General features: G+C 63.6%; 15 protein-coding genes across 15 annotated transcripts; 5 read left to right on the top strand and 10 right to left on the bottom strand.

Annotated features, from left to right (window-relative positions):
- Positions 1-106: 106 nt before the first annotated feature.
- OSTLU_31324 (predicted protein) lies at positions 107-331 on the bottom strand (the record flags this gene model as incomplete). Its single annotated transcript, XM_001417287.1, has 1 exon — positions 107-331. The coding sequence occupies one exon, from the start codon at positions 329-331 to the stop codon at positions 107-109; it is 225 nt and encodes a 74-aa protein (XP_001417324.1).
- A 233-nt stretch (positions 332-564) lies between these two features.
- Positions 565-2,498, bottom strand: ODC1 (Ornithine decarboxylase; the record flags this gene model as incomplete). The annotated part of the gene is made up of 1 exon (XM_001417286.1): positions 565-2,498. The coding sequence occupies one exon, from the start codon at positions 2,496-2,498 to the stop codon at positions 855-857; it is 1,644 nt and encodes a 547-aa protein (XP_001417323.1). The 3' UTR covers positions 565-854.
- Positions 2,499-2,963: 465 nt separating this feature from the next.
- CTR1 (Ctr2 family transporter: copper ion; CTR-type copper transporter) lies at positions 2,964-4,680 on the bottom strand (the record flags this gene model as incomplete). Its single annotated transcript, XM_001417285.1, has 1 exon — positions 2,964-4,680. One exon carries the CDS (start codon positions 4,678-4,680, stop codon positions 2,965-2,967), a length of 1,716 nt encoding a protein of 571 aa, XP_001417322.1. The 3' UTR covers position 2,964.
- A 307-nt stretch (positions 4,681-4,987) lies between these two features.
- OSTLU_31320 (predicted protein) lies at positions 4,988-7,243 on the bottom strand (the record flags this gene model as incomplete). Its single annotated transcript, XM_001417284.1, has 1 exon — positions 4,988-7,243. The coding sequence occupies one exon, from the start codon at positions 7,241-7,243 to the stop codon at positions 4,988-4,990; it is 2,256 nt and encodes a 751-aa protein (XP_001417321.1).
- Positions 7,244-7,423: 180 nt separating this feature from the next.
- OSTLU_31319 (predicted protein) lies at positions 7,424-9,814 on the top strand. The gene has a single exon (XM_001417531.1). The coding sequence runs from the start codon at positions 7,753-7,755 to the stop codon at positions 8,812-8,814; it is 1,062 nt and encodes a 353-aa protein (XP_001417568.1). The 5' UTR covers positions 7,424-7,752; the 3' UTR covers positions 8,815-9,814.
- Positions 9,815-10,998: 1,184 nt separating this feature from the next.
- OSTLU_31317 (predicted protein) lies at positions 10,999-11,292 on the top strand (the record flags this gene model as incomplete). Its single annotated transcript, XM_001417530.1, has 1 exon — positions 10,999-11,292. The coding sequence occupies one exon, from the start codon at positions 10,999-11,001 to the stop codon at positions 11,290-11,292; it is 294 nt and encodes a 97-aa protein (XP_001417567.1).
- A 177-nt stretch (positions 11,293-11,469) lies between these two features.
- On the top strand, positions 11,470-12,951 carry OSTLU_36839 (predicted protein; the record flags this gene model as incomplete). Its single annotated transcript, XM_001417529.1, has 1 exon — positions 11,470-12,951. One exon carries the CDS (start codon positions 11,470-11,472, stop codon positions 12,949-12,951), a length of 1,482 nt encoding a protein of 493 aa, XP_001417566.1.
- Positions 12,952-13,006: 55 nt separating this feature from the next.
- OSTLU_31315 (predicted protein) lies at positions 13,007-14,062 on the bottom strand (the record flags this gene model as incomplete). The annotated part of the gene is made up of 1 exon (XM_001417283.1): positions 13,007-14,062. One exon carries the CDS (start codon positions 14,060-14,062, stop codon positions 13,007-13,009), a length of 1,056 nt encoding a protein of 351 aa, XP_001417320.1.
- Positions 14,063-14,088: 26 nt separating this feature from the next.
- OSTLU_15138 (predicted protein) lies at positions 14,089-15,151 on the bottom strand (the record flags this gene model as incomplete). The annotated part of the gene is made up of 2 exons (XM_001417282.1): positions 14,089-14,127; positions 14,201-15,151. The coding sequence occupies 2 exons, from the start codon at positions 15,149-15,151 to the stop codon at positions 14,089-14,091; spliced, it is 990 nt and encodes a 329-aa protein (XP_001417319.1).
- Positions 15,152-15,372: 221 nt separating this feature from the next.
- Positions 15,373-16,173, bottom strand: OSTLU_4731 (predicted protein; the record flags this gene model as incomplete). Its single annotated transcript, XM_001417281.1, has 1 exon — positions 15,373-16,173. A coding segment is annotated over one exon (801 nt), but the record flags the coding sequence as incomplete, so codon positions are not given.
- A 705-nt stretch (positions 16,174-16,878) lies between these two features.
- OSTLU_87077 (DMT family transporter: phosphate/phosphoenolpyruvate) lies at positions 16,879-18,006 on the top strand (the record flags this gene model as incomplete). Its single annotated transcript, XM_001417528.1, has 1 exon — positions 16,879-18,006. The coding sequence occupies one exon, from the start codon at positions 16,879-16,881 to the stop codon at positions 18,004-18,006; it is 1,128 nt and encodes a 375-aa protein (XP_001417565.1).
- A 181-nt stretch (positions 18,007-18,187) lies between these two features.
- Positions 18,188-18,530, bottom strand: OSTLU_9756 (predicted protein; the record flags this gene model as incomplete). Its single annotated transcript, XM_001417280.1, has 2 exons — positions 18,188-18,286; positions 18,387-18,530. Coding segments are annotated over 2 exons (243 nt in total), but the record flags the coding sequence as incomplete, so codon positions are not given.
- Positions 18,531-18,694: 164 nt separating this feature from the next.
- On the bottom strand, positions 18,695-20,695 carry OSTLU_31311 (predicted protein; the record flags this gene model as incomplete). The annotated part of the gene is made up of 1 exon (XM_001417279.1): positions 18,695-20,695. One exon carries the CDS (start codon positions 20,693-20,695, stop codon positions 18,695-18,697), a length of 2,001 nt encoding a protein of 666 aa, XP_001417316.1.
- Positions 20,696-21,438: 743 nt separating this feature from the next.
- Positions 21,439-23,031, top strand: OSTLU_24450 (predicted protein; the record flags this gene model as incomplete). Its single annotated transcript, XM_001417527.1, has 1 exon — positions 21,439-23,031. One exon carries the CDS (start codon positions 21,439-21,441, stop codon positions 22,618-22,620), a length of 1,182 nt encoding a protein of 393 aa, XP_001417564.1. The 3' UTR covers positions 22,621-23,031.
- Positions 23,032-23,278: 247 nt separating this feature from the next.
- Positions 23,279-24,404, bottom strand: OSTLU_31309 (predicted protein; the record flags this gene model as incomplete). Its single annotated transcript, XM_001417278.1, has 1 exon — positions 23,279-24,404. The coding sequence occupies one exon, from the start codon at positions 24,402-24,404 to the stop codon at positions 23,334-23,336; it is 1,071 nt and encodes a 356-aa protein (XP_001417315.1). The 3' UTR covers positions 23,279-23,333.
- Between the last annotated feature and the right edge of the window lie 61 nt (positions 24,405-24,465).

Genomic DNA, 24,465 nt, shown 5'->3' with positions numbered 1-24,465 from the left:
ACGTCGCGTCGCTAAAGCTCTGAGTTTTGTATTCATACCGCGCCGCTCGCTCGGGCGCGTGCCTAATTAATTCCCTACGCGTTCTCTCGTTCGGCGTTCGCGCGCGTCATCGTCGGCCGCACTGCAGCAACGACCCGGCGCTCAGGAAGAGCCCGAAGAGCGCGCTCGACCCCACCGTCGCCCTTCCGATGTGTCGCACCTTGAGCATTCCCGGCACCTTGTACGCGAACGCCTCGTACGTGCCGTAACACGCCCCCACGGCGCCGCCCACGGCGGCGCCGAGCGCGGCGCCCGTGGTGACGCGGTTTAAGCACCGATTATCCAGCGCCATGGCGAAGGATTGTTGGATTGAATCGGCGCTAAAGAAACGTTACACGCGGCGGTGCGCGACGTCGAAGGACGAACGAACGCGCGCGCGCGCGTGCGATGACGTGAACTCGTGAACGCGGCGTCCGCGCGCGACGACACGGCTCGCACGACGAGGACTGCCGCGAGCACGCGCGCGCCTGGAGCAAAGAAGAATCGGGACAAATCGGGACGCGGCGCGCTTTCGACGATGTCAGGTTGATGATATATTGAGGATCAGCTTACAGTGTGGCACCATCTATGTGTGTGATCTATCGCATGTTGTTAATATTGTACAGGACGCATCCCGAGACAATGTGTCTCGACCATGAAGCTCGACTTGGAATCGATGTCGTCCGCATTCGTCTTCTTGACGAACTGCTACCACGGTCATTCTCGACTCGCTTCTGAAGAAGCAAAGGTTGGATTATGTTTGTTCGAACAAAATTGATTGTGTTGAATTTGTCGTTTGGACATAGGAAATTGAATGGTCGGCTCAGTCCCCGCGCTCAGCGGTTTTGAACGAGCGTGCACGCCGGTCGATCGTTTGCGTAAACCAAATCTGAGAGCTCTTTCTCCGTCGCCGTGCTCGTCATCTTTTCGCTACTCACGTAGAAGCAAAGATATTTCGAGCACAGGATACCGTTGAAATCGCACGCACCAGCCATGGTGTAAGCTCCGGCATCTGGGAACATGAGCCAGTCACCGTTGGACAGCTCCGGCAGAGGAATGTTTCGCATGACGCAATCGAGCGAATCGCAGGTCGGCCCGTACACGGTGGACGAAATCTTAATCTTGTCGAAATCGTTATCGATTCCAGCGAGCGGGGCAACCTTGTTCGGTTGCAAGAAGTACGTCGGCAAGTCGAGACCGTCATAGATGATGCCGTTGAACGAGCCGTACAAGCCGTCGGTGATGTAGTAATCCATGTGACGCTCACCTGCATCGTTCGTCCCTTCGCGCGTACCGTATACGAGGCACGCCATCGTGACCGGAGCTTGCGCGAAGTAGCGACCGGGCTCGTCGATGATTTGCAAACCTTCAAACGTTCCGTCGTCGGGAAAAATTTCATCGAGAGCGTCTCGAACGCGATCAAAGTTGGATGGCGCTTCGGTGACGTTGCCGTTGGCGTCGAACGAACCGGTGAAACCACCGCCGATATCCAAGAGGTGCATGTTGAAACCTATCTCTTTCGCTTCGTCGAAGATTTTCCTCGCAAACTGAATGGCGTTGCGGTAGGCGTCCGGATTGCGCGAGGAAGAACCGACGTGAAACGAAACGCCGGCGACGTCCAAGTTGAGCAACGCGGCGACAGAAAGAAGCTCTGAGACCTTGTCAAGTGGCGCGCCGTACTTGGCTCCGAGCGGAAGACGCGCCATGGGATCATCAGCGCGAATTCGCAAGATGAGCTTCACCTTGACCTTGGACGCGAGAATCTTGTGCAACTCGGACACAGAGTCAAAGGTGGTGTACGGCACCTCGTACTCGGCGATGCAGCGCAAATCGCACGGCCGCTTCACGGGGTGTGCGAGGATAATGCGTTCAGAAGGCACACCGAGACCAGTAACCAACTCAACTTCGCCTTGAGACGCGCAGTCGAAACCGGCGCCCAACGCGGCGAGGGTGGAGATGATGCCGCGGTCGGGCAAGCACTTGACGGCGAAATGCGGCCGCACACGCGGAAGCTTCGCTTTGTGGTAATCGTAAAGCGCCTTCACCGTGGCCAAGTCGACGATGCAAAAGTTTTCCTCGAGAGAATGCTTTTCGACGAGCTCCGCGGCGCGCGCGTGCACGTCGACCAGCCTTCGCGACGGGATGGTCTCCACCGTGAACGCGTCGTACACGTGCTCGAGCGTCAGCGTCTTCGGCTGCTCCGGCACCGGCACTTCTTCAGCATCCGGTTCATTCTGCAGCGAATCCTTAAACCCGACGGTATGCGCCAAGCCCTTGACGTACACCCCGAGCGCCGTCGGCACGTCCGCGTGCACGCCGCTCGCCGTCGCGCTCGAGTACGCGTTCGCGTTCCCGTACGACGCGGTCGCGCGCGTATTCTTAATATTCTCCAGCGCCGCGACTAAATCACGATCTTGCACCGAAAAAGACGCGCCAGATCGTCGGTAGCGCGCTTGAATCCGTCTCTTCGGCATCGGCATCGCCGGCGCCTGTTCGCTCGCGCGCGTTCGTCAGTCCGCGCATTCACTCAAAATCCACGTCGCGCCCGCGCGCCGGCCTCGCCGCCTCCCCGTCGCGCGCGCATCGCGCGAGAGTCCCCCCTTCTTCGTTTTCGCGCGTTTTCCGCGCGTTCGCGCGCATTTCGCGCCCTTCACCGCTCGCGAACGTCGTCGTGACGCGTTTTCCCATCGCCATCGCGCACGCGTCGCGCGTCTCTCGCCGCGTCGCACCTCGTCGTTTTCGCTCCCGCGCGCGTCGTGCGCGCGCGGGAACACGTCGGTCATGACGTCGCCGCCGCCCACGCGCCGCCCGCGCGCGCGACGAGCGCGTCGACGGCCGAGAGGCCCGCGAGCGCGCGCCGAGGAGTGACGATTGGCGACCGGCGCTGACCTAGCGCGTTGAGGGTGGTGCGTTTTTTTCGGCGCGCGCGCTCGAGAGAGGGTCGAATTACACGTTGCTGGCGACGCCCGTGAGGACGCGGCGGAGACGAGTCAAGGGCGCGCGAAGGGCGTCGCCGCTGTCGGAACTCGCGGGCGAGCCGCGCGACTCGGCGGCGCGCGCGGCGCAACACGAAGGGAGCGGGTCGGCGTCGACGCCGGGCGTCGGCGCGCAGCCGGGACAGTCTTGCTTGTCGCTGGGAGAGGCGAAAGAACAGCACGCGGTGGTGTTGGCGGCGACTGGGGCTTTGGCGCCGAAGACGATGTGGCCGATGAGGAGACCGACGATGACGGCGGAGAAGAGGACGAAATGGTACGTCATGGAGACGAGCATTAAGAGATAACCGAGGGTGATTTGTACGGCGTACAGCGCGACGGCGTACGCGCGCGATTTGGAGGTGGGGATGTTGTGGCAGTTGCAGAAGCCGGGATTTTGTAAGTTGCGTCGAAGTGACGCTAAGGCCTCGATGGACATCCCCATCGCGACGGTGGCGAAGAAGCCGAGCGCGAGCAACGCGGGGGTGTGCAATGACCAGCTTTTGAACAAAAGCGCCACGCAGGGCTGCGAAGCGCCGCCGCCGTTGAGCTTGAAGCCATCCATGTACATCGTCGTCGGCGCAATGCGCGTGTTACACATTCCCGTCGGTGCGGTGATATTTGACCCAGGGCACTGCGCCGCGCACGTGCCACAGTGATTGCCCGCCGCGTTCACCCACGGGTTCCCAGTCGCGGTGTCGATGCACACCGCATGGCTGGCGCTACTCGTATCTGCGCACGCCGCGGGGGCGTCGACGCACGTGAGCCAACAATAAATTTTGCCCGCCGGGCACGTGTTGTCATCGGATAGAATACGTCTGCGCGACGTGGCCAAACCGGACTCGTCCACCGCCGGCGACGGGCACGCGACGGCGGCCCAACGCTCGTTCTCCGCTCTGTCATTCGATTCCATCGCCGCTTCGATCGCGCCGGCGTGCCAGGCGCCAAAAGTCATTTCACCCTCAGGATGCGCGAGCGAGGATTCCGGAAGAACCATTCTACCGAACCACGCACGCTCGCCCGTGAGGCGCATCGTGTGCGTGGGCACTTTAATCAAACTTCGCAACTCCGCGCTCAATCCCGGCACCCACGCCCGCGCAGCCTCGCCTAACATGACGATCATCCCGTCGTCCGGCACGTCCGGTTCGATATCACCGATAAATAAGCCTCTAGATCCGCCCGTCCCGGGTTTCTCCCCGCGAAGCAACGCGGGCGTCATCACGATTGCGACGCCGACGTCCGTGTGCGCGTGCTTCCCTTCGACATCCAATTCCTCCTCAATCTCACCCTCCGCGCGCCCGACGTTCGGCGCCCCGTACGCGTGAAAGTTATCCAAACTCATATCTGATCGCGCGCTCCGCTCGAAGAACCCGCGCGTGGCGTTATGAAACGCCGCGTCCAACCGCCCCAGCGCCGCGCGCGCCGCCGCGTCCGCCCCGTCTCGAACAATCTCCAAGTCTCCCCGCATCACCGCCGACCCCCCGCAATCGTCATCGACGTCCATTTTCAGCCTTTCCTTCGCCAAGCTCGCGATCGTCGTTCGCACGGCGCCATCGTGCGCCTTTTCCCATCCCTCGCTTCGTCCGAGCGTCTTCCCTCGTCCGCCGCTTCGTCTCGCGCACGCCGCGAACGCGTCCAGCCCTCGTCGTCGCGCCTCGGCGTACGTCGCGCCGATCTCGCGCACGACCATCGCTCCCGGGGCGTTCGCGCCGATGAACGCCGATCGAACGACGTCGTCGGCGCGGGCGCGGAGTAAATCATCGAGCGTCGCCGTCGGGAGCGCGGTCGGCGCGGCGCGATCCGACGACGCGGCGTCGACGCGCGCGGCGACGAGCGCGAGGAGCGCGAGGGAGAGCGCGAGGGGCGCGCGCATCGGCGCGTGGTGGCTCGCGCCGCGAGCGCGCGCGGGCGTGTGACGCGAGCGCGCGACGAATGGTGGAGGGATTCGCGGGGCGCGGGCGGCGGTTTAGGGTCGCAACGTCGCAACGTCTCTAAAGCTAACGCGCGTTGGAGGCGGAGGCGTCGTTCTCGCGCACGATATCCTCGGTCGATGGCTCGGAAGATACGGGCGTGTGCTCGTGCACGCGGTAGTACACCTGAGCGCTGCGACTGGGCGATAAGACGAACATCTTCGCCGCGCGAGGCGTTTGCTCGTACGGGCCGACCCAGCTCTCGACGGGCTCGGGCGAGGTGAAGTGATCGACGCCGAAACCGCATCGGGAGGCGCCGCCGAATTCACCGGCGTCGGTATCGAGAGCGAGACGGTATTTGCCTTGCTCGGGGACGCCGATCTCGAGCCCTTCGTACGTGTTCGTGGGATGGAAGTTGAAGACGAAGAGGAGGTCGCCGCGCTCGAAGACGAGGATCTGGCGACCGTCGTCGGCGGTGCTCACGTGTTGGTGGGCGGCACCCATGTACGGGTAATCGTTGTCCAGCGCGAGCATGGCTTTGTCGAACTTGAGAAGGTGTTGGTAACGCAAGTGGTCGGCGTCGGCCAAGTCCCAGCGTCGGCGGCAGTAGTCGTGGCTCCAGTTGTTGCCTTCGCGCGGGAAATCCACCCACTCGGGATGCCCGAACTCGTTGCCCATGAAGGTAAGGTAGCCCTCACCGCCGAGAGAAGCGGTGACGAGACGCATCATCTTGTGAAGCGCGATGCCGCGTTGGATCACGATGGATGGTTCGTTCAAAGTGGACATACCAGAGTACATTTCCGCATCCATCAACCAAAACGCCGTCGTCTTGTCGCCGACGATGGATTGATCGTGCGACTCGACGTACGCGATGGCCTTCTCGGTGTAACGGCGGTTGCACAGCGTGCTCACCATTTCGAACATGCTCCATTGCTCATCGGGGCGTTCTTTCAGATACTTCACCCAAAAGTCGGGGATGGACATGGCCAAACGAGCGTCGAAACCGACGCCGCCTTCGTTGACGGGCAAGCACAACGTGGGCATGCCGCTCACGTCCTCCGCGATGACTTCAATTTCAGGGTACAACGAGTGAAGCATCTCGTTCGCGAGCATCAAGTACACAACACCGTCGACGTTCGTGGCGGTAGAAAAGTATTGTTCGTAATCACCGGAAAATTCCATTTGTAATCCGTGGTGATGGTACAGCATCGACGTGACGCCGTCGAATCGGAAGCCGTCCAATTTGTACTCGTCGACCCAGTAGCGTAAGTTCGAGAGCAAATACCGCAACACTTCCCAGTTGTCGTACTTGTACAGGCGAGAGTCCCACAACCAGTGATAGCCAGCCTCGCCTTGACCGAAGTACGAATCCTCGGCGCGTTGTCCGAAATCAAATCCGGCGATGCCGTCATTGACGTTGCTCGACGCGTGCGAGTGCACGATATCGAGCAACACGCGCACGCCCAAGCCGTGCGCCTTGTCGACCAAGTACTTCAAGTCTTCAGGCGTCCCGCTTCGCGACGACACCGCGAACGGACTCGTGACGTGGTAGCCGAAGGATCCGTAGTACGCGTGCTCCATCACCGCCATGAGTTGCACGGTGTTGTACCCACCGGCGGCGATTCTCGGCAAAACATCATCGGCGAACTCGCGGTAAGAGTTCACCTTGGCATCGTTCGAGCTCATCCCAACGTGCGCTTCGTAAATTCGCGACGCCTGCGGCTTTTTCGGCGCCGCGTGTTTGAACTCGTACTTTTCCTCGGGCGCCCAGTAGACGCCGTCGTATCCGGCGCCCATCACTCCCTCCTCGACCGTCGCCCGGCGCACCCACGCCGGCACGCGATCGATCTGCGCGCCATCCCCGGTAAAAATCCTCACCTTCACCCGAGATCCGTGCTCGATCGCTCCCTTCGGCAGCTTCACCTCCCACGTTCCGTACTCGTCCCGCGTCATCGCCGTCGCCTCGCCGTTCCACCCGTTAAAGTCCCCGATCAACGCGCAGTGCGCCGCCGCCGGCGCCCACTCCCGGTACGTGATCTCCCCGCTCTTTTCATCCGCGTTAAACCCGTACTTTTCGTACGATTTCGAAAACGCATCCAGCGATCCCTCCGCGCTTTCGATCGCCTCTCGCCGCGCTCGATACGTCGCGTACCGATACTTCAAGTGTTCCTCGTGTCCTCGCAGTCCCTCGTCCCGCGCGATCGCCTCCGCGCCGTCCCGCGTCGTCGTCGCGTCGACGTCGACGCTCTTCGCGCTGTCGACCGCGTTCGTCCGCGTCGCGTCGCGCGTCGCGCGTCCCTCGCGCGTCGTCGTCGTCGTCGCCAGCGCTGGCGGTCGCGGCATCGCGACTCGCGCGCGTCGCGTCGTCGCGCCTCCGGCGCTGGAGCGCGCGTCGCGTCGCGCGCGCGTCGTCCACGATCCGTGGGACCGCGCGGCGGCGTTCGCGGCGCGCATGGGCGCGTGCGTCGCGCCGTGCGGGCGACGACGCGCGCGAATTTGAACCGCGGTCGCGGCACTGCGCGACGACCGACCGCGTGACGACCATGGCGACGGCGACGGCGACGCGCTCGAGCGCCGGCGCGCGCGCGGCGACGCGCGAGGACGCGCGAGGACGCGCGCGACGACGCGACGCGCCGGCGCGGCGACGCGCGAGGACGCGCGCGACGACGACGGCGACGAGCGCGGGACGCGCGCTATCCGCGACGGCGACGGCGACGACGACGCGCGAGCGCGCGAACGCGCGCGCGGCGCGGCGACGCGGGACGACGACGGCGGCGAGCGCGTACGACGCGTTCCGCGCGGGCGTGAGCGAGGCGGATCGCGCGGCGATCGGCTCGGAGTGGGATAAAATCATGCGCTGGGCGGCGTTCGTGGAGAGCGCGCACGCGAACGACGAGAGCGTGCTGCAGAGCTCGAAGAAGGTGGCGATCATGGGCGGTGGGAGCTTTGGAACGGCGATGGCGACGCTGTTGGCGAGGAATAAGGCGGATTTGGACGTCGTGATATTGATGCGGAACGAAGACGACGCGAGGGCGTTGAACGAGGAGCATAGAAACGTAAAGTATTTGCCAAAGTACTCGCTGCCGGTGAACATACGGGCGTCCACGGACGCGAAGGAGGCGCTGGCGGGGTGCGACTTTATCATTCACGCCGTTCCGGTGCAACAATCGCGGAAGTTTTTGGCGGGGGTGAAGGATTACATCGATCCCAAGACGCCGATGCTGTGCTTGAGTAAAGGATTGGAGACGGGGACGTGCGATATGATGAGCGAAATCATTCCCTCTGGATTGGGACGCGATCAGCCGCTCGCGGTGCTTTCTGGACCGACGTTCGCGGTGGAGCTGATGCAAGGGTTGCCCACGACCATAGTCGCCGCGAGCGAGGATGAAAGTTTGGCGATAAGCGTGCAACAGCTCTTCGGGTCGTCGTGTCTTCGAGTGAACACGAGCACCGATGTGACCGGTGTCGAGCTTTCGGGCGCGATGAAGAATGTCTTGGCGATCGCGGCGGGTATTGTCGAAGGGTTGGAGCTCGGCAACAACGCCATGGCTGCGCTCGTGGCGCAGGGCGTGGCTGAGATTCGCTGGCTCGCCGGGAAGATGGGCGCCCGACCGGAGACGCTCGCGGGCGTGAGCGGTACCGGCGATATCATGCTCACGTGTTTCGTCAACTTGAGCCGAAACCGCACAGTTGGTGTGAGATTAGGCTCTGGCGAGACCTTGGAAGAAGTGTTAGGGTCCATGAACCAAGTGGCTGAGGGTGTCGCGACGGCGGCTGCCGTCGTACAATTAGCGAAGAGATACCGAGTGCACTTGCCCGTGCTCACCGCGGTGGCGAGCATCTTGGACGGGCACATGGACGCGAAAACGGCGGTTGATAAGATAATGCATCTTCCGCAAGTGCCTGAAGTCTAAAATAGTCGAGATTCATTAATACAAACGCTATATTTTTTCATTCAATGAAGGCGATGCGCCGGCGAGGCACGTCGTAGACGATCGTTTTCTTACCTAATAATCTCGCGCAAATCATCCCACAACTGTGCTCGGAGAGACTGAAACCCTCTCCCGAAGCTAATAAAGTGTCGATGTTTTCAAAACGCACGCACTCACCCTTGGCATCGGCGCTGACGAGTTGCAGCCATTCCATCGTCGTACGGTACGTCAGCGTGGCGCCGCCACTCTCGCCGTTAGCGCCGCTCACGCCTCGCACGCGACTGGAAACTCTTCTGCCTTCGGAGTCGAGAAGATCGCTCAAACCGAGCTCATCAACCGCTTTGGAATGAAAAATCACGTCCGCGCCGCCTGCACCACTATCAATCATGAAAATGTTTGGTTCGGTTTTGTGCGCATCGTTGACGCCAGAGAACGTCGCGGCCACGTGCGGCACGTTGGACACGAGTCGAAGTTCCTGCCACGCCCAGTCCTCATCGATCGCACTCAGTTGCCTCGAGTCGTAAATATTAACACGCTCGCCTCCTTCCGAGACACTCAAAATTGCACTTTTGAAGGCATCGAATCCGATTATTCCGGCGATGGGTTTCGACGCCCCGCTCACGATGCCGTCCAATCCCATCTCCATGAACAGCGGCTTCTGCAGCGTCAGTGGCCCGAGCTTGAGTTTGTTCCCCCGACGAAACTGACAAGGTACGCGCCCGGAGACCCCGGAGACGTGCACTTCGCCGAACGCGCGAAGACCGAGCGTTTTCGCGGCTTTTGGCGTGATGACTAAACCGCTCGCGCCCGTGTCTAATATAAACGGTCCCGCGCTCTTACCATCGATTAACGGCTCAACCAACACGTGCGACGACGACGCTCGAATGACCGGCACCTCCGAACTCGAATCGGGATCGACCGTCACCGTCGGCGTCGCGATCGTCGGTTTCTCAAAAATCTTACGCCCCTCCTTCCCGCGCCCCCACGCGACGCCGTCGGCGATGAATTCCTGCACCCCACCGTTCGCCCCGTACAGCTTCGTCGTTCGCGCGTACGTCACCCCGCACGCACTCGTCGTCCAATCATCGAACGTCCACAAGTCCTCGTCACCGCACACCGCCACCGCGAGCTTCTTCGGCGTCCACGCCGTCGCGTCGAGCGTCAACTCGCTCGTCACTCGCCCGCCGCGAAGTTTCATCCCCATCCTCACCACCCCATCGCGCGCGTCCTCTTCCGTGCGGTCACGAAGCGTCAGCTCTAAGTGTTCGTTCACGCACTCCTGCGTGGCCCAGTATCCGCTTCGCGTCCACGCGCTCATCGTCGACGCCTCCGCGTCGTCCAGCTCCAGCGCCTGCGCGTACCCACTGAAATCAACCTCCCAGCACCCACCCGCGCGCCCTTTCGCTCGTCCGCTCACGTAGCACAGCTCCGCGTTCATCGTCTCCTCCACGAACCCGTCGTCGTCCACGCGCAGGTACCATTTCGCGGGCAATCCGAGGTGCTTCCCGTGTCCCCACAAACCGTACGCCAAATTCTCATTCGCGTTCACCGCGTCTCGCGCGCGCTCGAGCGCGCGATCGAGATCGACCGCGGTCGACGACGCGCGCGCGCGCGTCGCGCGTCGCCGGGCCGCGCGCCGCGCGTCGCGAGGCCGCGCGCGCGCCGCGAGCGGCTCGGACGGCGCGACGGCGCGTCGGCATCGCATCGCGGCGCGTCGACGTGTGACGACGCACTGCGCGGCGCGCGCGACCGCGCGCGACGAAACCGCGCGCGATCGGACCGCGGGTGAACATGCGCGACGCGGGAGGGGCGCGGGGAGGCGCGCGCGCGGCGAGCGACGCGAACGAGGACGGGAAAGGACGAGGATTGGGCGGCGAAGGCGCGACGCGCGACGGCGGCGCGGACGCGGCGACGACGACGCGCGCGGACGAGACGACGACGACGAACGGAACGCGCGCGAACGTCGTCGATCGCGACGTCGCGCTTCGCGCCAAGTTTCGCGCGGCGCTCGGCTTCGACGACGACGCGCTCGACGACGCGCTCGACGACGACGACGACGACGACGACGCGAGACGCGAGTCGGTCGGTGCGGACGGCGACGATGCCGACGACGACGACGACGGGAACACGACGCAGCGAGCGCTCGTCGAGCGACGGTTGAAGCGCATGCGCGAGCTTCGGTCGATGTATAGGGATCAGTATTGGCGCCTGCTCGAGGAGTTGCGCAAGAAGCATCGAAGGTTTGAGTTACGACGCGGACACGGGGGATCGCGCGACGCCGCGGAGGAGGCCGAGGCCGCGCGCGCGCTCGAAGGGACGACGTCGGTGTGTCAGGAACCTTCGTGCGAGGCGCGGTCGATGCCGTGCGTGAGTTATTGCTTCGCGCACGTCGCCCTCGACGAAACGCAAAAGTTGTACGCGCGCGCCGCCGACGGCGCGCCGCGCGAGACGATGGGGTGAGCGCGCCGCCGACCGTCTCGCGATCGTAGAAATAATTTTCGATGTAATGTGTAGTCCACGACGTGCGTAGCCCATCGCGCGCGGCGTCTTTCGCCTTCGCGTTGTCCGCCGCGCGTTCGCGTCGTTCGCGTCGTCCGCCGAGTCGTTCGTCACACCGACGCGCGCGCCCGCGCCGTGATGCCTCCTTCGATCGCGCGCACCGCGTTCGACGCATCGTGCTCGACGCGTTCGACGCGTCGCGCGCCGTCCCGCGCGCGTTCGCTTCGCGCGCGTCCCGATAAAAGATGCGTGACGTCGCCTCGAGCGACCGCCGAACCTTCGTCCTCGTCCTCGCCGCGGCGCGTCGTCGTCCTCGGCGGTGGATTCGGCGGGCTCTACACCGCCCTGCGGCTGGACTCGCTCGAGTGGGCGGGCGAGACGAGGCCGGAGATCACCGTGGTCGATCGCGCGGAGGCGTTCGTGTTCAAGCCGCTGCTGTACGAACTCGTCAACGAGACGCTGGAGCCGTGGGAGGTGGCGCCGACGTTCGAAGAGCTGCTGAAGCCGACGAAGGTGACGCACGTGAAGGGTGAAGTCGTGTCGTTCGAGCCGGAGGACAGGGGTACGATGCGGGATGGGACGCCGTACAGCGCGACGGGAGGGTCGATTACGCTCGGGGACGGGACGACGCTGGCGTACGATTACTTGGTGCTCGCGCTCGGGACGTCGACGAGCGATGGAGGTGTGGCGGGAGCGAGAGAGTGTGCGGTGGCGCTGAACACGGCGGAAGATGCGGTGCGGATCGCGGGAGTGCTCGGGGAGCTTGAACGCGCGGGGCGAGACGCGCGCGTCGCCGTCATCGGCGGCGGGCTGTCGGGCGTAGAGTTGGCTTCGGTGATCGCCGAGCGCTTGAATGGGAAATCAACGAACGGTGTGGTGGATGTGATCACGCCAAATAAGCGCGTGATGGCGACGGCGCCGCCAGGGCAACGCGAAGCGGCGCTGCGAGTGCTCGAAAAGGCGCGGGTCAACGTCGTCGGCGGTCGAGTCATGCGTCTGGACAAAGTCGCAAACGACGAAGAGACTGTGAGTACCGCGTCAAAAATCACTCTCGCCGACGACGATGGGGCAGAAGGAGTTGAGACATACGACCTCGTTTGCTGGACCGTCGGGCAGCGCGCAGAAACACCGAGTGATTGGCCCGTGGCGACGACGCCGGCGCGCAAAATCAAAACGGACGCGACGCTTCGAGTGAATGGACACTCGCGCATTTATGCCGTGGGTGACGCTTCTTCGAGCTCGGCCGAGGTGATGAACGCGGACTGGGACCACTTACCGTCCACGGCGCAAGTGGCGTTCCAACAGGCCGACTACGCGGCCTGGAACATCTGGGCTTCGATGAACGGACGAACGGAGCTTCCGTTTCGCTACCAACACCTCGGCGATATGATGGTTCTCGGTAGTCTTGACGCCGCCGTCGCGTTTCCCGTCGGCGACATCACGTTAGAGGGACCTGCTGCGGCGGCGCTGCGGCGGCTGGCGTACCTCTATCGTATGCCCACAAACGAACATCGTCTCAAGCTCGGGTCGAAGTGGATTCAAGACGGAATAGAGACGTTTCAAAAAGATCCAGTGGGATTTTTAGAAGACATTCGCAAATCCATTCCTTTCGCGCGCTAAGCAGTTGTTACACCAGTCTTACTGAATTTCTAAAGCTTGTTCTACAGCTTACTATTCACAACTTGCTATTCATTTGCATCACCCAATCAACCATCATCGGCTTTCGCGCGTAATCCGGGCATCGCATCACCGTGTATGCGAGCGTCTCGTGCCGCCTCGCTCTCGTGAACGGGTCCGAGCTATCTAAAACGGCATCCTCTAAGATGTCCTGTATGACAGGTATGAGTGGAAAGTCGACCAAAGTGACGAGCTGAAAGAGTAATCGTCTCAGAGGCTCGACCGGCGGGTCTTCTGAACTCATCGTTGGCGGCGCCGCGTCCATGTTCTTCACCTTTTCAGAGAGCTCGCGCGCGACGAAGAGCGCCAACTCACTTCCAGCTTCGCCGAACTTGGTCACCAATCCAACAGCAGCGACGAGCGGCTCTAGGGGCGTGGATGCAGGGTATCGTTCGAGCGACATTCGAAGATAGTCTGGGAACAACTGTCCGTTGAGTTCTGGACGCGCGTGGAAAATGCCCACGTACGCCACGTGCGCCGCTTTCACGACGTGCTTCGCCTCGTGGTCGCAACATCGACGCACGTAAGGACACACATCAACGATGATGCGTGGCGTCGTAAACTTCGACAACGCAAACGGCAGTAGCCTGAGGATTAGGTGCATTCGAGCGCCGAGAATCTTGTCGCCGCGCCACGCGTCGCCCGCGAGCTCGGGTAACGACGCGAGAAACGCCATCGCGGCGGGCGCGTCGCTACTCGACGGCAAACTATTCAGCAACGTCGCGAGCGCGCCAAGGACTTGAGCGTACTCAAGACTTGTTGATCTAGCGAATTCAAGGTGCGACAAAACAAACATCGCATCACCGACATGCGCCTCAAGACGTCCTCGTAGAGCGTTCTTGAGTGTAATGAGCGCGAAGTCATAAATGTTCGCACGCGCCGCGCGCACAACTGAATTATCCAAAGTGTCAGTCCAACCCGCGCACTCTGAAGCAGCCAGCTCCTGCGCCGTGTCGTATACGTTTCTTGAAAATTCCATCAGCATCGGCAGCGATTGCCGCGGATCCAGACCGTCGTCTCGTGAAACCGCTTCGGCAATGAAGTGCGCATTCATGTAAATGGGCGACGTCGTGAGATCCTCTAATATTCTCGAGGCTTCTCGCGGATCCCGCCCGCGCGCTAGCGATTGCAACAAGGAAACATTCATGAGAGCGAATATCTTGCAAGTCGCTCGCGCCACGACGGCGCGCACGGACTGTAACGGTCCGTTTTGCCCATCCATATCCAAGCACGCCGAAATCGTCGACACGCTCGCAAACGCACGCGCTTCCAGCGACGGGTCACGCGCCGTGCACGCGATCCAGCGCTCGAGGACGCCGACCGAACGCATCAACGCCACCCCACACGAGGCACGCATGGCTTCGTCGTTCAAAGCCACGCTCGATCTATACATCGCCGATAAGACGTACACGGCGCCGCAGCGACCGTCCTTCGCGCACGCCGCGACGACGACGTCCGCGTTCGCCTTCGGCACCGCCCCACCCGTCACCACGCTCTCCAAAACGCGCCGCAGCGACCGCCCTCCAAATAGGCACTTTCGTAACACCGCATACTCGTCACCGACGTCCACGCGTTCCCAAGCTTCGAGTAAAGCGCTCGCCGCCGCCGTCCCGCTCGCGCGCTCCGCCGCGACGCCGTACGCGTACGCGTACGCGTATTCCAACGCCGACGACGGCGTTTCAAACGCCACCGCACCGATACCCGATCGCACCAGCACCACCAACGCCTCGAACGACTCTTCGCTTCCGATCGCCGCGAGCGCCAACGCGCTCGCCGTCGCCGCGCCTTCGCCGCGCCTTCGCTCTGCGAACGCCGCGGCGCACCGCGTCGCCGCGCGCGACCCGAACGCATCCTCTCTGAACCGTCGTCCGCGCGCGCACGCGGCGATCACGCGCGCCGCGCGCGCGCCCAGCGCGTCACCGCCCTCGCGCGCCGTCGCGAGCGCGAGCGCGTCGAGCGCGACCTCGAACGCGCGCGCGGATTCCACGACGCGGTCGTCGAAACGCGCCTTCGCGACGGCGCCGCACGCCGTCGTCGCGCCGCGAACGTCTCGCATCGCGACGAAGCGCGCGAGGACTTCGACCGCGTCGAGCGGCGCGCCGGCGGCGGGCGCCGGCGGCGCTACGAGGCGCTCGAGGTGCATCGCTGCGCGCCGCAGAGTACCGGTATTTCAGGCGACGCCACGCGAGCGACGCGCGAATGAGTGAAACGAGCGATGCGCGAGCGGTGAGTTACAAAAGATGACGCCGCGTTCGACGGCTAACTGGACGAATCACGCGCGGCGTTCGCGGTCGTGCGCGCTTCGAGCGCGCTGCGAGAGAGCGCGGCGATTTTACGCTTGTCTTCGCGCCTGTCGCGGCCGAAAATCCACGGGTGCGCGATCATGTTTCTCGCCAACATGCGACCGCTAGGGTCTTTGTTCAAGCCCAAGGCGACGAAATTGTCGAATTCCTCCGAAACGTTGAGCTCGGGTCGAAGACAAGGCACGGGCTCTTTGACGACGACATCGAGTAGATCCCAAAAGCTATACCGCCTCGCGACGTCGGGCGAATTGTACGGAAACCGACCGAGCGCGCACTCCATGACAGTGAGAGCGAAACTCCACACGTCCGCGGTGAACTCGTATGACTCACCCTGAATACGCTCGGGTGACATGTACGTAACCGTTCCCACCCACGAGTGACATTTACTCGCGTCGACGAGATGTCCGCTCACGCCGAAATCGCTCAGTTTCGCCTCGCCGCGTAAATTGAGCAGGACGTTACACGGTTTGATGTCTCGATGGACGACACTCAATTTCGTGTGTAAATAATGTAATCCATCCGCTAACATCGCCGTCGCCGCGGCTAAATCGTCCTCTCCCCACGGTCCGAGATACTTGGTTGCGTCGCTCATCGTGCCCGCCTCCATGTACTCCATCACCAAGTTGACGCTCCCCTGATCGAAAAATGCCCCTAGACTACGAACGATGTACTCGCACGAGCTCTTGTGCAACGTACGAAGCTCGGTGATGATGCGTTTTCGCCCATCGTCGTCCCTCGCGAGTGAAATCGCGATATTCTTCACCGCCAGCGCCTCGTCCGTTCGCTTATGCTTCGCCAACCGCACCACCCCTCCCGACCCCGTCCCGATCACCCCCACGATGTCCAGATCCGCCACGCCTAATATAAACTCATCCTGTTCGTTCGCTTCCCTCACCTCGCTCGTCGACGCCGACGCGCTCGGTCCGCCGTCGTCGCCGAGCGCTCGCAAGTTTTGCGCCGACACCCCGAGTCCGAGCTTGTTCAACCGAAACTCATCCATCGTGAGCGTCCCCGACCCCGTGCTGCGCGACGACGCGCGCGCGCGCGCGTTGGGTCAGTCGTTCGTCTCTCGCGCGCGCTTCCGCCGTTCTTCCGTCGTCGTCGTCGTCGTCGTCTCGAAAAGTCATCGTCTCCCGCGCACGCACATGTGTTCGCCTCCCTCACCGCGCGCGCCGCCGCCGCCGCCGCCGACGTCGCCGGCGTCATCGGCGTCGCGTTCGCGCGCGTCGTCGTCCGCGCCCGGGACGACGATGCGACAGTTGCTCGCGCGCCGTCGGTGCATCGCGTCGCGAAGTCCCGCGCGTCGCTCGCGCGCGTCACATCGCGCGCGCGTCGGTGCGTCGCGCCGCGCGCGATGCAGACGCTCTCGCCGAGCGCATCGCGCGGCGCGCGCGACGCCGCGAGCCGCGCGCGCGCGAGCGACGGCGAGGACGCGCGACCGAGCGAGCGCGCGAGGGCGACGCACCGCGCGGTGGTGAAGATTCAAAACGCCGTGCGTCGGTACATGCGCGCGAAGCGCGGACGCGGACGCGATGGACGCGACGGGGAAGACGCCGCGACGCGCGCGATGCGCGACGTGCGCGCGCGCGGGCTGAAGTGCTCGCTGTTGGTGCTCGTGTGGTTCAGCACGGGGACCGGGTTGGCGCTGTTCAACAAACAGATTCTGGGCGTCGAGCGAGGAGGGTTTCCGTGCCCGATATTCCTGACTTCGATGCAGTTTGCGATGCAGTACGCGATGGCGAGGGCGTGTCTGGGAGCGGGCGTGCTCGAAGACGCGGAAAAGGCGCGCGGGAAGCGAGAAGAGGTGCCGTCGGAGGTGTACTGGCGAAATTTGGCGCCGGTGGGGGCGGCGATGGCGTTGGACATCGCGCTGAGTAATTTGTCGTTGGCGTTCATCACGGTGTCGGTGTACACGGTGGCGAAGACGAGCACGATCGTGTTCACGCTTGGGTTGGCGTTTTTATTTAGGTTTGAAAGGCCGACGTGGTTCTTGGGCGGCGTGGTGACGCTGGTCGTCGTCGGGCAGGTGATGTCGGTGGAGGGCGACGCCCAGTTTGATGTGTTTGGTTTCATCATGTGTCTCATCGCGGCGCTCATGAGCGCGCTTCGGTGGATCTTTTCGCAGCGCGTGATGCATCGCGACCGCGATGAGCCCGGAGACCACGCGAAGGGGATCAAGGATTCGCATCACGTGAGTCATCCGGTGGTGTTCGTGTCCTTGATTTATCCGATAATGTTCGTCATCGTTTTCACGTTCTCTTCGTTGAAAGAGCGGTGGTGGTTCGCGATTCCACACTCAAAGTGGCTCGCGAGCCCTATCGACGTATTCGTCGACTTGGTCGTGTTCGCCTGCGGGGCGTCGATGGCGTTTTGTTTGACTTTAGCCGAATTCGAGCTGCTCAACGAGACGAGCGCGATGTCCATGATGTTCATAGGAGTGTTGAAAGACATCATAAACATCGTGTGTGGGATGTTGCTCTTTGGCGACAAGTTCGGATCCGCGAACGTCGTCGGCCTCGGACTTTGCATGGTGGGCGTGGTCGGATACAACAAGTACAAGTGGGAACAGCTGAAATTGAAAGCGTTGACGTCGCAACGCCGCGGCGACGATTCCGACGCCGTGCCGCTCGTGGAAATCACCTCGATTTCATCTACGAGTCCGCGTCGGCGATTGGACGATTTCACGATTGCGTAGCGCGCGCCAGTAGACATAGAATCAATAGAGTTGCATTAGAATCACAAACTGTTAGCACTACCGCGTCAGCGCTCGACGCTCGACGTCCGCGCCCCCTTCATTTCCTCAGCGCGTCCTCGACCTCCTTCAACAACACCACCGCCGCCGCATATTCCTCACTCGCCTCTACCATCGCATCTGACTCGAAATGCTCCACGGTGACTTGCAACGACCCGAGCGCGTCGTGCAAGCGCGTCGCGTTGTCTTGCACCATCATGGCACTCTCCTCGAGCACGTTCTCCTGCGTCCCCGCGCGTCGACCGCATCGCGCGTCAGTCACCGTGAGCGACGAAAACGCATCGAGGTCGCGTTGCTCGCGTCGTTCGCGCTCGGGCGCGCACCTGCTGCTTGATGTCACCGTCGTCGACGTTTTCGCGCTTCATCGCGGCGACTTTCGCCTCGCCGCTCGTAACTTCCTCGGCGTACATCGCGCGCTCTTTAAACAGACGCCGCAAGGAGCCGGTTTTGATGCGTATCGCCTTCACGGCGTCCTCGGCACTCATCGTGGACGCGCGCGGGAGAGTGACGCGACTCGTCGGTCGCGCGCGCGCGAACTCGGGCGCGTTGACTTTTCGAGTTTCGTGAAATGTTTCTGTAGAGTTTCGTTGTGGAAGGAATCGATATGGTTACAAGTGCGACGTTCGGGATATTATTCGTCTTCTTCGCCTTCGTCTTCTTCGTCTTCTTCGTCTTCTTCGTCTTCGTCGTCGCCGCTGTGAATTTCGGGTAGTTCTCCGTCCGAGTCGTCGGAGAGCTCCATGACGACTTTAGACTTCCCACTGCCGAGACCGACGGGTTCGGGATTGGTGTCCCACATGTCCGATTTGGCCTTTTTATTCGCGGGTGCGGAGAAGGAGATGAAGTCCGTCGGTGGTTCGACATTTGCCTTTGGCGCGGCGAACGCCGGCGCGCCGGCGGCCGCTCCGAATCCGGAGACGGGGACGTTTTTGAACGCCTCGACCTCGGCCGGCTGCACGGTTGCGTTTGCATTCGCCGGCAATTCGCTGTTTTCCATATCGACATTCTCGCCGTCGGGCTCATCATCGACGGGTGCAGGCGCCACGGCATTCTGTTTGACCGCGGCGTTTATCGCCGTCGGCGCATCCGCCGTCTTGTAATAATCACCAACGCTCGCTCGCAGCGCGTCAGCGGCGCCGACGTTCGCCGCAGTGTGCGCGTCAAATGTAAATGACGCCCACTGTGGTGCCATCGCGTTACTTTCGGCACCCATGCGCTCGACAGGCGGCGCAATGGCTTGCGAAGCCAACGGCGGCGCCGACGGGTGCAACAACGCGTTAATCGCGAGCGCCGCCTGCGCGCACTTCTTCGACGTCTGCGGATCGCACGAACCCTTGGCGAACACAGCCACGGCTAAGGGTAGATTCGGCGATCGGAAAGGTCGAGGTGCCAGCACGGACGCGAGGAGAGCGTCGAACGCCGCATCGCGGCGTTCGGCGCTCGCGTCGTCCACCTCAGCCATCGGCGCGGACAAATCGCACACTTGCGCGATTGCTTGTGAGATCGTGACGTCCATTCTCGATCGAATGCCCGGAGCGAGCATGGCGCCGGCGATCGTGAGCATCGCAGTCAGCGCTCGCAGCGCGGATGTTTGCAACTTGATGGCTTCCAAAGCCGCCGACCCCGCCGAGGGGCCGCTCATATCGTCCAAAGCCGCAGCCGTAGTGAGATCGTCCAAACCTTCTGCCGTGGCGTTACCCCACGCGCCACCTTTTTTGCGTTTCTTCGCACTCGCTTTGCTTTGTTGACCACCGCTGGCGAGCGCGCTCTTCCCCGTTCCACACGGTTTCGCATCTTGAATGACGAACGAAGCGACCGCGGATGCGAGCTCGCCGCTCACGTACGCCCCGCCGAGCGCGTACGAAGCAATGGCGATGGCGTCGTGCGCGCACGCGCGAGCGTGCATGCGATGCCGAATTGGTTCCCCATTCTCGACGTCGCTCGGCGAAGGCGCGCTAGCCCGCAGCACGCCCTCGAGAGCTCTAGCTATTCTACCTCCCTGCGGCAGCGCCGTGGTTCGCGCCGTCTCTAGTAGCGCCTCTAATACCCCCAAAGCCGCGATGTGCACGCGCGGCAACGCGACGACGAGCTCTGGCGCCACCGGAGACGGTGGAAGCCCCGGTATGGACGCCACCGGCGTGCCATCGCACGCGAGCGCTCGAGCGACGAGCGTCACCGCGGCGGCGGTGGGCATCGGCACGGCGCACGGAAATCGAGCGCGACACATTTCCTCGAGACACTCCAACATTGAAACCAAAGCCTCGATCGAACCGAGCGGCCACCCTCCCTCGGTGAACGGTTTCGGCAACGTTTCGGTCGGAGGTGCGAGCGTAACGTCGAGTTGACGCTTGAGCTCGCCGTCCTCGGCGCCTTCGAACGCGTCGTGCATCGCCGAGTGCGCGGCGTACATCACGCGCCTCGCGTGCGCGCTCCAAGCCCCAGCATCGCCCGCGATTCTCGGCAGCGCCGCCAAACACACCACCGCGCGCCCGCGCGCGTCTTCATCCTCGCTCGAACTCACGATCGCCGCGCACGCCTTCTCCAGCGCCGCCGCGTGCGGCCGCAGCGCCCCCGGATGCCACCTCGCGCACGTCGTCGCCAACTCGAACCCCTCGCGCGTTCCCTGCGTCATCATCCGCACCATCCCGCTCGACGCCGTCGCGATCGCGTTCGAGCACTCCTTCCTCACCCCCGGCACGTCCGCCAGTCCGCCCGCCCGCGTCAGCGTCTCCCGCAGCGCCTCGCTCGCCGCCCGCGTCGCCCCGCTCGCCCCTCCTCGCTCGCTCGCCCTCACCCGCTCGCTCAGCGTCGTCGTCCACGTCCCCAACCCTCGCACGAACGCTCTCGCGCTGCATCCTCGCGCGACGTGCGCCAGGCTCTCGTACGCGTCCTCGCTCGCGTCCTTCGCCGCGCTCGCCGCGCTCGCCGCGCTCGCGTACGCCCCCGTCTCGCGCTCGATCGCCCGCTCCGCGCGCGCGCCCAACGCGTGGTGCAGATCGACGTCCGCGCGCGCGCGCCGCGACGCCGCGCGCCGTCGTCGCGCGCCGCCGTCGTCGTCCGCGCCGCCGTCGTCGCGCGCGCCGCCGCCCTCGAGCCGCTCGACCGCGCGACGCAGCGCCGCGCGCGCGCCGTCGAGGTCCGCCATCGCGCGCGGTCGACGCGGTCGACGGTCGGCCGTCGCGCGTCCCGTCCGCGCGCGCGCGCGCGCCGTCGTGTCGCGCGCGCGTCGTCGGCGGCATTGGACGACGCGGATTCGCGACGCGACGTCGCGACGCGCGGATTCGCGACGCGCGCGCGTGCGCGCGGATCGGCGCCGTGCGCGGCGATTCGAGCGACGCGACGCCGCGACGCGCGACGCGCGACGCGCGCGCGACGATGGGCGCGGCGGACGCGCCGCGGTACGTCTCGGCGCTGCCGTCGCGATCGACGCGCGGACGACGGCTCGCGACGCTGCTCGAGGACGAGGACAGCGCGGATGAGGCGTTCTGGAACCAAGACGCGCTGGCGGAGGAGAGCGGGGACGACGCGTACGAGAGCGAGGAGGAGCCGGAGGACGTGTTCGAGGACGACTTCGACGAGAGCGAGTCGAGCGAGAGCGAGGGAGAGGTGCGAGTGGCGAGAGAACGCGCGAAGAGGACGCTGAAGGCGCCGGAAAGGCGAGGGAAGGATGCGCGAGGGGCGGGGGGAGGAGGGACGGGCGAGGGGGGGGAGGCGGCGGCGGTGGGGGACGGGCGCGGCGACGCGAACGCGCGGGGGGCGAGGGCGACGACGGCGGCGGCGGCGGCGGGAGGGGATTTTGAGATGCGGAAATCGAAACGGTCGACGGCGCAAGCGATTTTGGAGCGGAGCGAACGAATGCGCGCGGAGCGCGCGTCGAAACCGGCGCAAGAGCGGCAAAAGGTTGAACACAGGACGTGGACGCAGGAGGAGTTGCTCGAGGAGGCGAAGGAGACGGAGTATTGGAATTTGATTGATTTGGAACGTTTACTCACGCTGGAGGCGGAGATGAAGAAAAAGGCGCCGACGGTCTCGAACGCGTATGAAGGACCATCGTTGGTGTATCGCAGCTCGGCGAAAGTCGACGAGGGGGCGACGATGATTGAGCTCGCGCGCGGCGCCGAGACGCCCGAACCGTTGCGGCAAAACAAGCCGACTCCGGCGCACAAGGACAAGTGCGTCATCACCGGTTTGCCGGCAAAGTATAAGGATCCCGTGACTGGAATGCCGTACGCGACGATCGAAGCGTTTAAGAAGGTGCGCGCGCGGTATCCGCCCTTGCCGCCGAAACCGAAGCCCGCGCCCGAGGAGCCCGACGCGGCGGCGGCGGCGCCGATCGAACCAAAGATTGAAGTCGTCATCGACGTTCCCATGGAGCCGGAGGCACCGTTGGCGCAGAAAACGAAAGCGAAAAGCACAAAGAAACGACCGGGGAAACCGTCGGCGTCTCAATTGTCCACGGTGGCGAAGAAAACCCTCGCAACGGCGAAGAAAACTTTAAAGCAAGAGCCCGAGGACGCGACCATGACCGTCGCCGACGACGAGGCGCTCGCGGGGTAGAGTTCAAAAGTGTACATATAATCGAATCACGTAGTTCAGTTCGTATCATATCGCGTCGATCGTCTCGCATCACGGGCTCGATCGACTTGACGCGACCTTTAGCGAGTGCATCTTCGCGAGCAACACACCCATATCGTCGATGACTTTATCTTGGCGGCGTCGAATTTCTTCAACCTGTTCGAGCGCCTGTCGCTTTCGCGATAACCTCACGGGAGACACACTGTGTAACAGTCTCTCGGCGCGTTCAGCGCCTCGACGCTTGAGTCGTCGAAGTTCGTCCTTCGGACTCTGGTTCTCGTCGTTGTCGTCGTCGGACGACGCCGAGCGATATCGACGACGAGACGTTGGCGGAGAACAGCCCGGCGGTGTCACCGCGAACGCCTTCACGCGCACGACGTCGTAATCGATCTCATCGCCGGTACCGTGCGAAAATCTCGACGCCGTCGCCGTCGGGTGTGGTGTCGCACACCGCGCGCCCTTTGCGCGCGCGGCGGCGCCAGAAGGCCAACCGTCGCGGTCGCGCGCGCGAGTCCGTCCTCGTCCGCGCGGTGGCGTCAGTCGCGGGCAACGCGTGAAAAATTCTTCGACTGCGTCGTCTTCGGCCTCGTCGAGCGTCTTTCGGACGTGGTCGTCGTCGTCGTCGTGCGATCGGAGCATCATGTTGAGTCGCGTTGTGGGGTTCGATATTAAATTCCAATGCTCGCTATCGGCGCTCACAGCGCCGGCATCCCCGCGCCGCACATGATGAACTTCGCGAGCGCGGGCTTGCCGGCGTTCATGTAACACTCCGCCAAACGCTGATTGACGGTCGAGGATTCGATCTCACCCGCGGCGATTTGGTCGAGCAAGAGCTCGCCCTCTTCGCGCGCGAGTTGCTTTTCGCTCTTCGGGCCGTCGAACGCCGCCGCGGATGGACCGCGTCGGCTCTCTAGGACTTCTTTGATCTCTGCCACGGTCTTACCAGACCACCCGGCGACGTCAATCATTCGCGTGATGGCGTCTCTGCCGCCGATGGTGGACCACGGCGTTTGCAACGCCTGTCGCGCGGCGTCTCGCGCCTCCTCGTCGCGTCCTAATTTGGAATATAAATCAGAGATGAACACGTGCGGCGCCCCCCAATCGCCGAACGTCGCCTTGTACAGATCACACGTGATCAACGCCGACTGTTCGTCGTTTCGTTTCAAGTGTCTCCGAACCAGCCCCTCCATGGACGACGGAAACTTCCCGATTTGCGTCGTCACGTACACGTCGAACTCCTTCCCCGACGTCTTAAACGCCCCGTGCGCGTGCAGGCTCACCCCCACCGCGCCCGCCGCCGCCGCCACCGTCGTCGTCTGCTCATCGCTCATCGCTTCCTCCTCGACGATCGCTCTGTGCACGTAATCCCTCGCGCTCTTCGCCAGCATCGTCGCGTGCGCGCCGTCCCGCACCTCGACCACCGGCGTCGCCTCGCCGTCGTCCTCGGTCACCATGAGTCCGATCACCCCTCCCTCGCGCGTCCTCGCCAGCGGCATCACCAGCGGGTGGATCCCTCGCCGCGCGTTCGGCGCGATCGTTTCGCACCCCAGCGCGTCGAGCACGCGCGCGAGCGCCTCGAGCTCCGCCGGCGCGCGCGTCGCCGCGACGTCTCGCAGGTACGCCGCGTGCGCTTCGCCGTCGTTCGGCGTCGCGCGCGCGCGGCCGCGGGTCCCGCGCGTCGCGCGCGTCGCGCGCGATCGCGTCGCGATCCAGCGCGCCGTCGTCGCGCGCGCCGGCGCGCCCGCGGTCGCGCGCGCCGTCGCCATCGTGTGTCGCTGTCCGGCGTGCCCAGCGGCGCGGTGTCGAAAAGAGCGTCGGACTGTTTGC

Source organism: Ostreococcus lucimarinus, chromosome 4 (genome assembly GCF_000092065.1).
Source record: "Ostreococcus lucimarinus CCE9901 chromosome 4, complete sequence".
Taxonomy (NCBI): Eukaryota; Viridiplantae; Chlorophyta; class Mamiellophyceae; order Mamiellales; family Bathycoccaceae; genus Ostreococcus; species Ostreococcus sp. 'lucimarinus'.
This window is presented reverse-complemented; position numbering and strand designations above follow the sequence as displayed.